The 15605-nt window shown below is 43.6% G+C and overlaps 1 protein-coding gene across 1 annotated transcript in view; it reads right to left on the bottom strand.

Moving 5' to 3' along the window:
- The window catches only part of csmd2 (CUB and Sushi multiple domains 2), a 1720603-nt gene that overhangs the window by 403338 nt on the left and 1301660 nt on the right, over positions 1 to 15605 (bottom strand). The window contains exons 18-19 of the mRNA XM_080211135.1: positions 13925 to 14113; positions 11840 to 11956 (exon numbers count right to left, since the gene is read on the bottom strand). Coding sequence (XP_080067261.1) covers positions 11840 to 11956; positions 13925 to 14113 — 306 coding nt within the window. The remainder of the gene's footprint in view (positions 1 to 11839; positions 11957 to 13924; positions 14114 to 15605) is intronic.

Raw genomic sequence — 15605 nt, 5'->3', positions numbered from 1 at the left:
GTTGTTGCCTATCCTTACTGATTATGGTTTGTGTGTTAGGAAGTCAGGATCCAGTCAGAGAGGGAAGAGCCAAACCCCAGGATAGGAGTTTGAAGGAATAATGGTGTTGAATGTTGAGCTGTAGTCAATAAATGGGAGCCTGACAATGGTGTCTTTGTTGTCTAGGTGTTCCAGGGTTGAGTGTCTGGCCAGATGGATGACATCTGCTGTGGACCTGTTGCAGCAATGGGCAAACTGTAATGGATCCAGGCAATCTCGGAGACTGGAATTGATTTGTGCCATGACAAACCTTTCGAAGCATTTCATAATGACGGATGTCAGAGCCACCGGACGATAGTCATTAAGGCATGTGCCTGGCTTTTCTTTGGTACCAGGATGATGGTCATCTTCTTGAAGCGGATATGGACCTCAGATTGGTGTAAAGAGAAGTTAAATATGTCTGTGAATGCCCCTGCCAGTTGATCCGCACAGGATCTGAGTGCTCATCCTGCATGGGTTTCGTCTGGGTGCTCCGGTTTCCTCCCACATTTAGCATTGGCCATGCTAAATTCTCCCTCAGTGTACTGAATAGGTGCCGGAGTGTGGCGACTAGGGGATTATCACAGTAACTTTGTTGCAGTGTTAATGTAAGCCTACTTACACTAATAAATAAGACTTTAAACTTTAGTTCTGGATTCCCCCACCATTGGGAACATTCTTTCCAAATTTACCCTGTCAAACCAGAAAACCACTGAGTATGAACTAAACTAGAGGGATTTTGGAATGTGACAGTGAAAGCATTCTCCCCCATGCTTCGTGTGAAGAGTTTACTGTCAGGTTTTGCATCTTTCTCAGTCATTGCAATAGGCTGAGTTTCTCAGAATCCATTCCTTGCATCCTTCTTTCTGACTTCAAGGAACATCACCTGCTTTCTTACTTTAAGATAAGGTAAAGATTAGCCATGATGTAACTGAAGACAGGGGCTGGCTTGAGTGGCTGAATGGCCTCTTGCTATTCCCATGTGTGGAATTCTCCCATCCTTCGGTGGGTCTGATGGAGGGCGGGACGGGAGAGATTAGCAAGAGCTAGAAAATGCAGAATCCCCCTCTCCCCCCACCGTGTGTAAAAACAATTCACAACTCTGCCAATGGGTTAATAATAGATTTGTTCCACTAATGCCTGATGGAATGTATACCATTTGCATTCATCTGCTTCTCACAAATGTTTATTAAAACAGCTGATTATGGAAATCTTACCAGGTATTCAAATCCTGCTTCACACCAGCGGGAAATCACATTGGCGCCAAACCCGTTTGATAAAGAGTGACGAGCACAAAGTGGCCCTCAGTTCACTCAAGACTTTGAAACAAGTGCAATATAGTGACCTGCCGTACCGCTGTGTGCTGCACACCATTCTGCTGGGGTAGACCAGTTTGTGGCCTCCGACCCAATGCTATGCTGTTCCTTACCCAGGCTTGTACTCGTTAGAGTTTAGAAGAATGAGGGGAGATCTCATTGAGACGTATAAGATGATGAATGGGATGGATAGGATAGAGGTGGAGAGACTCTTCCCGCTCAAAAAAGACAGTAGGACTAGGGGGCACAGCCTCAAGATAAAGGGGAGGCAGTTTAGAACGGAGTTGAGGAGGAACTTCTTCACTCAAAGGGTGGTGAATCTCTGGAATTCTCTGCCCGTTGAAGTGGTGGAGGCTGCCTCGCTAAATATTTTTAAGAAGCGGGTTAATGGGTTCTTGATAAGAGAGGGGATTAAGGGTTATGGGGAGAGGGCGGGAAAGTGGAACTGAGCCACGACAGATCAGCCATGATCTTATTGAATGGCGGGGCAGGCTCGAAGGGCTAGATGGCCTACTCCTGCTCCTATTTCTTATGTTCTTATGTTCTTATGAAGAGTTCTGGGACTCGTGGAGCCTGCACTCCAACAGACCAAAGTGGGGTGCGAGATATTGGGGGGAGACATGGGGGGAGGCTGACTGATAGTGGGGCAATCATAGAATCCCTACAGTGCAAAAGGAGACCGTTTGGCTCATTGAGCCTGCACCAACAACAATCCCACCCAGACCTTATCCCCATAACCCCAAGTATTTACCCTGTTAATCCCCTTGGATACAAGAGGCAATTTAGCATGGCCAATCAACCTAACCTGCACGTCTTTGGAGTGTGGGAGGAAACCACAGCATCCAGAGAAACTTAAGCAGACACGAGGAAAACATGCAAACTCCACACAAATATGATGTGGAGATGCTGGCGTTGGACTGGGGTGGGCACAGTAAGAAGTCTCACAACACGAGGTCAAAGTCCAAGAGGTTTATTTGGTATCACAAGCTTTCAGAGTGCTGCTTCTTCATCAAGTGAGTCAACTGATGAAAGAGCAATGCTTTGAAAGCTTGTGATAACAAATAAACCTATTGGACTTTAACCTGGTGTTGTGAGACTTCTTACTGTCCACACAGTCGTCCGAGGCCAGAATTGAACTACCATCATGTTGCCCACAATGATTCCATGAGGAAAGAAACCCGTGCAAGGGTGGCGAGGGGTGGGGGGTTGTTTGGAAGTGTGAGAGGGCACAATGGCAGGCAGAGGTGTAAAAAAGTAAATGAGGCTGATGAACAATGGAAAACTGAGGGGAGGGAAGCTGGACTCTGTCAAGGCCACATGAAATGCTCAGAAGCTGGGGGGTAAAGGGGTACCACATCGTTTAGTGGAAGAGATACCTAGCGACTCCAGGTGGGGTGGGCAGAGATACAAGTGGATGATGTGCTTGAGGTAGAGTAGTTGAATCAAGGTACAGGCTTCTTATTGAGATTGTGAGCCTTTTGTAGCCGGGTCCCAGACATCACGCATGGAGGACAGGTGGGCTGGAGAGAGCAATACGAGTGTGCAGAACTGGCTTTACATATACGACACCCGGACCTTCAAACCCACTAGCTTGTGGTGGCTGGTCAAATCAGCTGCTGGTCTGCCAGGCTTTTCCAAAGGCATAATTAATGAGCTTCCAACCACTCGAACCAGCAGGAAAGATGCCATCAGAGCTGCCTGCTACTGCACTCAATCTCAAAAATGGAAAATTCAACCTCATGCTACTGCAAAGCTCTGCTTTGTTGCCAGAGTAGTGTCTTCCAGGAAATGGCATTATTTCAGTTTATATATATATATATATATATATATAGTTCCCTCTTCAAGTCTGTTTGCTGATGCAGTGACATCGCTGCTTCAGTGCTTTTAATGGTTCTTCACTGGATATCAATGTTCCTTGAAGGAGATGTTGCTTCTTTTATAACCTCGTGAAATTTCAATCACTCAATCTCAAGCAGCACAATTGGCTTCTGACATATTCAGTTTTCATACCAAATAGATTTTGTGTAATATTGTTTGCTCTCCCCAAAGCACTAAAAGAAAAGCTTACATTGTAATAGCTTCCGCTGAGTAGCACCGCCCTCTTAGGAAGCACACAAACGTGCAGCACTTTCTCTCAAATGGATCTGTAAGCATCTACACACAACACTCTTGATGATCAGACGGAACAGATGGTTATTTTGATGAAACTGTTGTTTTCTCTCCGTTAACTGTAGTTGCGGAGCAAGAGATCATTGGTCTCCCCCAAATTTAGATAAATGTGGGGAGATCCAGTCGCTCCAGCAGTCCAGCATTACATCCACATTCTGAAGGCTGAACCCTGAATCCCATTTCAGGGCATCTTTCCAACACACTCAAGCTCTGCCAGTTGAAGGTCGGAGTGCAAGTTGGGAGACTGATATTATATTGCATAAACACTCATGCTCTGTGCAGCATGGTGGCACAGTGGTTAGCACTGCTGCCTCACGGCACCAGGGACCCAGATTTGATTCCCTGGTTCCTTGGGTCACTGCCTGTGCGCAGTCTGCATGTTCTCCTCATGTCTGCATGGGTTACCTCCCACAGCCCAAAAAGACGTGCATTGGCCCAGCTAAATTCTCCCTCGGTGTACCCGAATAGGCACAGGAGATTTTCACAGTAACTTCATTGCAGTATTAATATAAGCCTACTTGTAACACTGACAAATAAATAAGCATTCTTCCTGGTGTCCAGCCAAAATTTATCCCTCAACCAACATGAAAAAATACACCCAGTCATCGCCTCATTGCTCTTTGTTGGACTTCATGATGCTTAAACTATACGTTGCATTTCCTATGTTACAACAGATTCTATGCTTCAAAAGTACATCAATGGTTGTGAAATGTTACAGGGATGAAGCTGTAAAAGGCATTAGATAAATTCAAGTTTTTTCTTTTGTCAACTGAGACAGCAGTGAAGAGGAATTGTAAAATATTAAAGACCCTTTTCACAAAGCTGAAGCTCTGAGGCTTTGAGACAGAAACACAGGACAGCAACAATAAAACAGCAAAGATCAAATAAATAGAACAGATTCTCGGATACAAATAAATATGATTGAATAACATTGGTGACAAAAGCTTATTGTGACCACCATGGGGATCAGCTTACAATGTATCTGTGTTGCAGGTTCAACTTTGGTGAATATTCTAATTGTCAGCACCATCAGAGGAACCAAGACATTCCTTGTGTCTTTAAGTCTACACCAGTTTGGCACTACCCCATTGTGGAGCAAAGTTGAAAAAGCCAATCAGCGGCTAAAAACTAACAAAACCTCTGCAGCAGTTGGAGACTCCTCCGCAATCCTGAAGCATGACGGAGGTACATCTCTGGCACAGCAGAGATACACCCCTGGCACAGGGTGTCTTTGTATCTCTCATCTGGCAAGAAGAGTGCTTGCTGGGGTCTCAGGGATGCTGTGCCCATGGATCTATTCACAAGGTGAGACAGGTCTAATTGTGGTATCTATGGATACAGCAGTCTCACTGCTGTCTGTCACAGGGAACTTTATTAAAACGATCCTCCTTAATTGCCTTCTCCATCAGTGGCTGAAGAGTTCCTTCCAGAGACACAGTGGGTAGAATTTTCAAAGTGCCAAACAGGTGGGAAAATGGGAGAGTTTCAGATTTGTTTTTTTGGGTGAGTTTGAAAATGCAATCTTATTGCACTTGGTGGAAAAAATATATTAAATCTTAAAAATATTAAAGGCCCTTTTCACAGGTTGGAGCCTCAGCTTTCCTGAGAAGGCAGCTGCTGAGTTCAAGGGGCGCCATTGCACAGTTGCCCCATCTCCCAGTGTATTGGGAGATCTCCTGGTGCCACCTACCCCTGCCCTTCACAGACATCAGGCCCTCCCTCCATGGACAGCGGGTCCCTCCCACAGACAGCAGAACCCCCTACCATGGACATTGGCACCCCGCACCATTCGCCCCTCTGCAGAGTTACCTCCCTCCCTCGCTCCATGATCGCTAACACCCTCGTGCAGAATTCCCTTCCTCCCTGATCACTGATCATCTCCCTTTCTGGATATAAAACCAATTTTGCTGACAAAACAGTGCCGGTAAGATCAGGGAGGTAAAAAACAAGGTGCAGACCTGATTTTTCACTTTCGCCCTAGCTTACTGCCTTGCCTCACTGAAAGTTGGGTAGGACGAGGTCATAAGATCACGGTCATGTATGTTTTTCACATAGACATGGGCTGGTATTTTCTGATCCTACCCACGATGTGATGGGTAGAGGGCTGGATGGAAAATTTGGTGACCCAGTAAAGCATCCATTGGCTTTTGACAGGAATTTCCTAACCCGCTAATCCCAGTTCTGACCTTCACTTATGGGCAAATACAAGGAAAGTGTAAGGAGCTGCACCAATCACTGTACTTGTCTTTTTCAGCCTCATGAAAATCTTTCAATTTGTCAATGTGAAGGCTCATGAAGAATATTTTCCTCACATTTGGCTGCCTTCAGAAACTTGTCACCATCTTCCACCTATTCTACTATGACACGCAAGATTCTCACCAACGGAACCACCAGACAGCCAGTCGGAATGCAGAGTGAGATCAAACAACACTGCGTCATTACACAATTCTCTTCTCTATTCTCTTTGCTGCAATGTCATATTTCACCTCAAATTACCCACAGGTATATGAGATAATGTGTAAAAACAGCTGAGAAACTGTTCAACCTACACTGCTTTCAGTCCAAAACCAAAGTCATTCCAACCTTTGACTATAAACTTCAGTATGTACTTTGCAACTTCACTTCCTTACACATGATGCAAAGGCAACAAAGAAAAGTGCACAGAGGAACAGGTCCTTCAGCCCTCCAAGCCTGTGCCAATCATGATGCCCTGACTAAGCTAAAAAACAACTTTTGTCCTTACTCAGTCTGTATCCCTCTATTCCCTCCCTATTCATGGACCCATGCCTCTTAAATGTTGCTAATGTGCCTGCTTTCGCCACCTCCTGTGGCAGCGTACTCCTGGCACCCACCACTCTTTGCGTGGAAAAACTTGCTCCACACGGCTCCATTAAACTTCCCTCTCCCACGTTGAACCTGTCACCTCTTGTAATTGATATTTCCACTCTAGGAAAAAGCCTCTGACTATCTACCTATCTATGCCTCTCATAATTGTGTAAACTTCTATCAGGTCTCCCTTCAGCCTCCATCTTTCCAGTAAAAACAATCCTAGTTTATTCAACCTCACCTCATAGCCAACACCCTCGAGACCAGACACCAACCTGGTGAATCTTCTTTGGATTCTCTCCAAAACTTTTCCATCCTTCTGGTAGTATGGTGACCAGAACAGCACACAATGCTGCAAATGTGGCTTATCCAAGCTGCAACATTATTTCCCAACTCTTGTACTCAATGCCCCAGCTGGTGAAAACAGGTATACCACCTGTTTTCTTAATCACCTTGGCCACCTGTATTGCCACTTTTAGGGAACTGTGGACCTCAACATCCAGATCCCTCTGTAAATGTTCCTAAGTGTTCTGCTAGTTACAGTATAATTCACACTTAAATTTGCTCTGCAAAATGCATCACCTTGCGTTTGTCCAGATTAAACTCCATCTACCATTTCGGTGCGCAAGTCTCTAAGTATATATATCCTGCTGTATCCTCTGACAATCCACGGCACTATCAGCAATTCCACCAATCTTCGTGTCATCCGTAAACTTATTAATCAGACCATTTACATTTTCCTCCAGATCATTTATACATACTGCAAACAACAGAGGTCCCAGCTTTGATCCCTGGAAAACTCCATAAGCTGCAGATCTCCATTCTGAAAAGCACCCTTCCACTGCTACTCTGTATTCTATAACCAAGCCAATTTTGTATCTAGCTCGCCTACCCCGAATCCCATGTGAGTTTAGTTTTTCTACCAATTTGCCATGTGGAACCTTGTCTAATGCCTTAATAAAGTTCATATAAACCAAATCCACACTTTCTCTAAAAGCTTCCCCACCACATCAAGCTCACCGGCCTATCATTTCCTGGATTATCTCTGTTTCTTTTCTTAAGCAAGGGAACAACATTGCCTATGTCTGCAGTCATCTGGAACCTTGCCTGTGGTCAAAAAGGATGTGAAGATATCTGTTAAAGCCCCAGGTATTTCTTTCCTTGCCTCCCACAGTAACCTGGAAAAAATCCCATCTGGTCCCAGGGTCTTGTCTACCTTAATGCAATTTAGGATACTCAACACTTCCTCCTTCGAGATACTGACATTCTCTGGAGCACTCACACAAACCCTGAACATCTGTCATGTCCTTCTCCTCGGTGAATAGTGGTGCAAAATTCTCATTAAGAATCTCACCCACTTCCTGTGGCTACACGCATAACTTCCCTCCATTGTCCTTTAGTGGGTCCATTCTTTCTCTTGTTAGTCTCTTGCTCTTGACATATACATAAAAAGCCTTGGGATTCTCTTTCACCCTGTTTGCTAAAGACATTTCATGGCCCCTTTTAGCCCTCCTAGTTCCATGTTTAAGTTCCTTCCTACTTGCATTATGTTCCTCAAGGGCTTCAACTGTTTTTAGATGCCTACACCTATTGTATGCTTCTTTTTCCCTTTTGACTAAGCTTACAATTTCCCTTGTCAGCCATGGCTCCTGAATCCTGCCATTTCAAGCCTTCATTCTTGTGAGGACATGTTCTGTCCTGCATTTCAATCAACTGGCCTTTAAAAGCCTCACACGTCAGATGTGGATTTGCCCTCAAATAGCAGCTCCCAATCCACATTCCCCAGTTCCTGTCTAATTTGAATGTAATTGGCCCTTGCCCAATTAAGCACCACACTCAACGGTCAATTTTGTCCTGATTCATGTCTACCCAAAATCTTATGGAATTACGCCCTAAATGCTCCCCTACTGAAACATCGATCACTTGGCCTGGCTCATTCCCCAATATCAAGTCGAGTAGTCCACTCTGATTTGATTGTCAATATACCGTATCAAAAAGCCCTCTTGGACACATCTAACAAATTGCTCTCCATCCCAGCCCCTGCCTGTCAGAGAGTTTCAGTTAATATGGGGGAAGTTAAAGTCACACACTGCAATGACCCTGCTTTTTTTTACATCTTTTCAGCATCTGACTACACATCTGCTCCTCGGTCTCTTGTGGGTTTTTGGGGGTTCTATAGTAAACTGCCAACACTGTGATTTCACCCTTCCTTTTCCTGAGCTCCATCCATAATGCCTCACTACAGGGTCCATCCCATGTGTCCTTCCTCAACACAGCTGTGATGTGCTCCCTTATCAGCAATGCAACTCCCCAGCCTCTTTGTTTCCCATTTAAAACAACAATATCCTGGAATGTTAAGCTGCCAGTCCTGTCCCTCTTTTGACCATGCCCAGACCCCTCCCTTAGGTCTTACCCCTTGGCACTGCCATGGGGCCAAACTGGCAATGCCAGGATTCCAGGTTGGCAGTGCCAGGGGCACTGCCCCCTCCCACTCCTGATCACTCGGGTGACCTCGATGGCCTCTGTTCCCACTGGTGAAGCCATTACATCTGGTCCCTGTTGCTGGGGACCATACGTGATCCTGGCCAGTGAGGACCTCCATTGGTGAGGATGCTAAGGCAAGTGAGCCTGGACGATTCTGTTCCGCACTCTCTAAAACTATGAAAAATAAGATTGAAATATTAAATCAGTCTTGAGCCCATCCCGGGCACAAGGCTAATCACACCAGCTTCACTGTACCAGTCGTACTGCTAGGGGCAAGAAACTGGATGCGAAACCCGTTTTGCACCTCTCTCACAACCTTACCGGCTTGCCACACTGATCGATTGGAGGGGCATGCCACTAAGTTCATCCCCCCACCCCCACAGTCTCTGACCTGCTCGTGTAGCCAAAATATTTATACGAATGGTGAAACAATGTTTCTGGTCAATGGTATCCCTCAAGATATTGATGGTGAGGATTCAATAATGGAAATGCTATTCAACGTTAAGGGAAGATGGTTAGATTTCTCTCGAAGCTGGTATTTGCATAGCATTAATATTACAGGATTTTCACAGTAATCTACTTGTAAGTAATAAATAAACTTTAACATTTTTATTACTTGCCACTTATTAACCTAAGCCTGAAATTTGTTCAGTACTTGCTGAACGTAAACATGATTTGTTTCAGCATCAGATGAGTCATGAGTGATGCTGAACAGTGGAGTGTGAGTTAATGGGGCTCTCAGCTGCTATCTGTAATGCTGGATGGAGCTTTATGGAGATTTTTTCCATGAGTTTGAACTTTACCTGAAGTCTTTCATAGTTGCCACTCCAGGGCATGTTGCTTCTTTCTAATGCTGTCAGTAAATACTCCTTCTAATTGAGCGATTCTTGTTATCTGTTGGCTATTGGCTGCACTGACTGATTTCCTGTCTTCAAACTGGTGAATTATCCATGGGGTGTGTGCTTTGCACTGTCAGCTCAGTAACTGCTTCATAATGAGGAGTGACCGTTATCTCTGCCTGTTGAAGTGGTGGAGGCTACCTCGCTAAATATATTGAAGTTACGGGTTGATAGGTTTTTGATAGGCAAGGGAATTAAGGGTTATGGGAGAAAGCAGGAAAGTGGAACTGATGCACTTCAGATCAGCCATGATCTTATTGAATGGTGGGGCAGGCTCGAAGGGCTTGATGGCCTACTCCTGCTCCTATTTCTTATGTTCTTATGACCACTGATTTTACTTCATGACAACTCCTCTGGACAGGTGCCACATACTCATCACATGCTACAGGCAAAAAACATAGCACATAACAGACAGAATTTCTTTGGGGGGGTGGTGTGTGTGTGTGTGTGTGGTGGAAACCAGCATGTAAAAAGTACTGAGTGGTGAGCATGTCAAATTTCTTACTCAACCCAGTTAAGTCAAGGAGTGAAAGACTGAAATCAGCTGGAGGTCTTTTAAGTCTTCGTTGATTTGATTTGATTATTGTCACATATATTGGGATATAGTGAAAAGTATTGTTTCTTGCACACTATGTAGACAAAGCATACCATTCATTGAGTACATTGGGGAGAAGGAAAGGATAGAATGCAGAATGTAGTGGAGGTCTTTTAAGTCTTTGTTGATTTGATTTGATTTGATTATTGTCACATGTATTGGGATATAGTGAAAAGTATTGTTTCTTGCACACTATATAGACAAAGCATACCATTCATTGAGTACATAGGGGAGGAGGAAAGGATAGAATGCAGAATGTAGTGTTACATTCATAACTACGCTGTACAAAAAGATCAACGTACTATCGAGTAGGTCCATTCAAACGTCCAATGGCAGCAGAGAAGAAGCTGTTTTTGAGACGGTTGGTATGTGAGCTCAGACTTTTGTATCCTTTTCCGCACAGCAGAAGGTGGAAGAGACTATGTCTAGGTTCACGGGGCCATAATTATGCTGGCTGTTTTTCTGAGGTAGCGTGAATTGTAGACAGATTCAATGGATGGCAGGCCGGTTTGCGTGATGGACTGGGCTATTGGACTAAGTCCCTTACATGGACAATGAGGCTTTCTCCATTGCTTTCTGCTATTCTGACTGTGGGGAGTGGGTGAGGATGCTGCTCTTGTTAAGGCATCCCAGGTATCACATGGAGGCTGGTGGCACCCCAGAGTATGACTACACCCACACTCTCCACATGCCCTGCACACTTTAACCGGGACCTGCCTCACTCCGACAGGAATGTCCCTCGCGTCCTTCATGGCCACTATAACATGCGGCCATTAATTTCAATCCAATATTTTAATGTCCTATCTGATGGAGAGAATTCAATTATCATCAATAAAACAGAAGTGTCACAGAACTGTTAACCTCTCACATCACTGTTACCAAAGATAAAATAGGGTGAGTGAAATGGCAGTCAGAGGCCATCCCCAAGTACTATTCTCCCCTGTTGCTAGTCAAACGAGAACTGGAAGTTGTGCCTCACGGAGATTAAATGGGAACATGTCCAGTTCCTTACTTTCAAGCTTGAAGTAGAAACCTGGCAGGAACCAGAAGACCCAGGAATTTCTAAATCACCAATGCAGTTGGGTCAGTCAGATTGGGCCATTTTAAGTTGAAAAGATTGCTTTTCATTGCTGGAAGCATAATCCATTGTAGAGTGCAGCGCCTTAACGTAAAGTCACTTTTACAAGCCGAATTCTCAATCATGTCAGCAGACAGATAAACTTCTATCAATGTAGCTCCTTTAACATAACTGTGGACGATGTGCATGCTGACAAAATAGGCTATTAATTATGATTGGTGATTTCAGTAGCCCAGTTACATTTATTTCCTATTCTTTCAAAAGAGATGTAAACCCATATAAAAGAAAACAGCAGAGAAATCCAACTGAAGCAAGCTAAACGTTTGACTATTCATATAATTTAGTCATATATAGCCTCACTTTCCTGCAGGATGTTGACATATAACATTGACAGCAGCTTTTTTTAAGATCTTGAAATACTTTTCACAGGATACATCAAATACATTTCTGTTACCTTTGCCATGTGATGTTTCCACTGTCCAGGTGCAATTCAGAGAATTCCGATAAAAATCAGGAAACCCAGGAGACAGGATAGTTCCACTTGATCCACGGATGTAACCGCCACACAAAGCTAAAAATGGAGAAAATTGAGTTCATGGCATTCCATAATTCAGAGCGCAGAGTCTTTATAAATGCTTCACACTAGTGACAATGTTAAGGTAAAGAGTGTACTTTGCTACATTCACTCAACGTGCCTCACGATGGCACAGTGGTTAACACTGCTGCCTCACAGCACCAGGGATTCAAGTTCGATTCCAGCCTAGGATGACTCTCTGCGTGGAATATGCACATTCTCCCCATATCTGTGTCGGTTTTCTCTGGGTGCTCCAGTTTCCTCCCACAGTTCATAGATGTGCAGGTTAGGAGGATTGATCATGCTAAAGTACCCCTTAGTATCTAAAGATGTGTATTTTAGGACGATTAACCACGGTAAATGTGTGGGATAATGGGGATAGGGCTGGGGCCTGGACGAGATGCTCCTTCGGAGATCTGTGTAGACATAGTGGGCTGAATGGCCTGTTTCTGTGCTGTGGTGATGCTATGGTTTTATGGTAGTGTCTCAATCCACACTTGATTTACGTGTAAAGTAACACTTCCTATGAAAAAGACATGCCTACAAAGACTTATCTAAGATTGAACCCAAAGTGGCAATGTATGAAATTCAAATAGGTAATACAAGTAAAATTACTGGGTGATTAATCCCAAATTATATGTTTTGCACCACATATTTCTCCAAATCTTTATATTTTTGACACTACAAGCACATCAGTACTCATTCTTTTTTGTTAAACCCTTAGGTACTATATTTTTTATTCTTTCATGGGATATGGATGTTGCTGGCAAGGCCAGTGTTTGTTGTTTATCTTTAATTGTCTTTTAACTGATTGTGGTCCATGCAGACTCGATGAGCTGAATGGCTTCTTTCTGCACTGTAGGGTTTCTATGTTTTCTAGTTTCAAATTCCACATTTACTAACTGAATCAAGATTCCAACAGCTACCATGGTGGGATTTGAATGCATGCCCCCAAAGAATTAGTCTGGGCCTCTGGATTAGCGATCCAGTGAGATTACCACTATGCCATCATCTCCCTGAAAAATGGTCCTCAAAACATGGTTAATTATCAGTGGTAAAACTATTAAAAAGTAACTTAATCGATGAGAGTGAATAGAACTAGATTTCAAGATAAATCAACATTCCTAAGTATCTCCCTCCTCACCATAGCAACAGTTTCCCAAACAAATAAAATGTACTTCCATGCTCCTGCTAATGGCAAAGCCATGAACAGCTGTTTACATATGTGCTCCAGAACTGTGGAAAACATCCTCAGTCAAAGCTGGATGGAAAGTTGTTCAGTTCATATTTCTGTTCAGCAGTACTGAGATTTATGAACTCACACACAACATAGTTCTAACTGCTTCTTATCATGCCACAAGTGACTGTGTGGGTTTCCCCTGGGTGCTCTGGTTTCCTCCTACAGTCCAAAGACATGCAGTTTGGACTACAGTCCAAAGATGCGCAGTATTAAAATGCCCCTTGTGTCAGGGGAATTAATAGGGTAAATACATGGGATTTTGGGGATAGGGTCTGGGTGGGATTGTTGTTGATGCAGGCTCGATGACCCAAATGGCCTCCTTCAGCACTGTAGAGATTCAATGAATTTATGAAGAAATAGTAATGTACAAAGGATTGTTAAAAATCACCGGAATTCAAGATTCTTAACAACCATATTGCCCTGATTCTCTCTGCTCCTAACCCTGGCAAGTGAGTTGGCATATCAAGTGGGAAGAGAGAGAGAGAGAGGGAATGAACAGTCCCCTCTGTAACTCACGAACTGCCTACCTGCCATCAACATCACTGTTTTTTCTGCTTAGCAGGTGGTGAATCCAAGTGACAAGGCACAACACGTCTCAGTTCATTTTCCCTTCCTCTTCTCTAACATCTGGTTAAGATTGGCAATGGCAAATGTAGCCTTTCATGGAAGCGCTCTCTCAACTTTTACTCATTCCAGCAATGCATCTGGGAAAATGAGATTTTTACCTTCACAGCTGGGCAAAGCACGACTCCATTGGTAATTGGGTTCGCAGACAAGAGCTTCATCATCACTTAAGGTGTATCCTGGGTCACAACTAAAGGTCACTGAAGATCCAATGTAAAGGAGATTTCCATTGCGCTGACCATTGACAGGAATCCCAGGATCCAAGCACGAATCAGACTGTAGTTTCACAGCTGAAAATGTAATCAGTGAACCTGAATTAAAAGCAGTTTACTGAAAAGCTACCAGGGTCTAATTAATTGCAAATTATCTGCAATTAAAGTGCTCAGGCACCAGTGTCTTGAAAAGTGCACAAACCTAATCATTAAAAAAAAACACTGGCATTTATTACAGTCTGGGTGGCACAGCAGTTAGCATTGCTGCCTCACGGCACCAGGGACCCGGGTTCAAATTCCAGCCTTGAGTGACTGTCTGTGCGGAGTCTGCACATTCTCTCCATATCTGCATAGGGTTTCCTCCGGGTGCTCCAGTTTCCTCCCACACTCAAAGTGGTGCAGGTGAGGTTGATTGGCCAGGCTAAATTGCCCCTTAGTGTCTGAGATGTGTAGGTTAGAGGGATTAGCGGGGTGAATACATGGGGTTATGGGGATGGAACCTGAAAAGGATACTCTGTGGGAGAGTTAGTGCAGGCTCGATGGGCTGAATGACCTCGTTCTGCACTGTAGGGATTTTAAGTTGAAAATTGACAATGACACCAAAGTGAGGTATTGCTGCTTTCAAAAGATGTTATTCATACCTATCTGCAGGAGGAAGATTCTACTTGAAGTTAATTCAGTACCGACATAATACTGTCATTAACAAATGCTTTAGATATTGTGCATTTTAAACAGGTCAATACCAGCAGTTTGCAGAAAGTCTTTTGTTCAGTTAAATCTTGGGACTTAGAGTCTTGTTCCATTATGTTTACAATAAAAAAAAACTTTAATGTGACCAGACTTAAAATAGGCAGTGTTACACTTTTTGAAACAGATACTACCAATCTGGCTACTGACTTGGTTCAATTAACAAGATGATATGTAGTGTGAATATAATTCAATGAATAGGAGACAATATTAAAATAATCAAAATAAAACCAAAATCATCATTCAACAGAGCACTTTTTGCCGCAGCATTTGAAACTATTCATAACTGTCTTTCAGAATTTGTACTTAATTATAGATTAATACGAGGGGAGATGACATTATTGTTGTATGTCAAAATAGTTCTGTCTTTCTGAAATGCAGTTCTGATGAAGAAATCTGATATGGGCCTTCCTGGCAGAGAGGACTGTGTTCAACGGGAAAACCCCGTTGACAACAGTGGGACCAGAAGATCCCACTGCCTAACAATGACAGGCCACCTCTGCCACCGTGGAACACATGACCAGTTGTGCGGAAAATCGCACTCAGAGATTTCATCACGCCATGGTACTGTAGAGCTGGAGTGGTATTGTCGCTAATTCAGCTCCAAGTTGGAAAGAAGAGAAACGGTTCTATTATTCTGGAGTGTGTTCCACAAGCTCGTGCATTGTGTGAGGTGCGTTGGCCATGCTAAATTCTCCCCCAGAGTATCCGAACAGGAACCAGATTGTGGCGATTACACAGTAACTTAATTACAATGTTCATGTAAGCCTACCTGGGACACTAATAAATAAAGTTAAAAAAAAATAAGCAAAGAATATAAGAT

The sequence above is a fragment of the Carcharhinus amblyrhynchos genome, chromosome 24, assembly GCF_965287045.1.
Source record: "Carcharhinus amblyrhynchos chromosome 24, sCarAmb.v2.hapA, whole genome shotgun sequence".
Classification (NCBI taxonomy): Eukaryota; Metazoa; Chordata; class Chondrichthyes; order Carcharhiniformes; family Carcharhinidae; genus Carcharhinus; species Carcharhinus amblyrhynchos.
The sequence above is the reverse complement of the archived record's forward strand: the minus strand, read 5'-3'. Positions and strand labels throughout refer to the sequence as shown.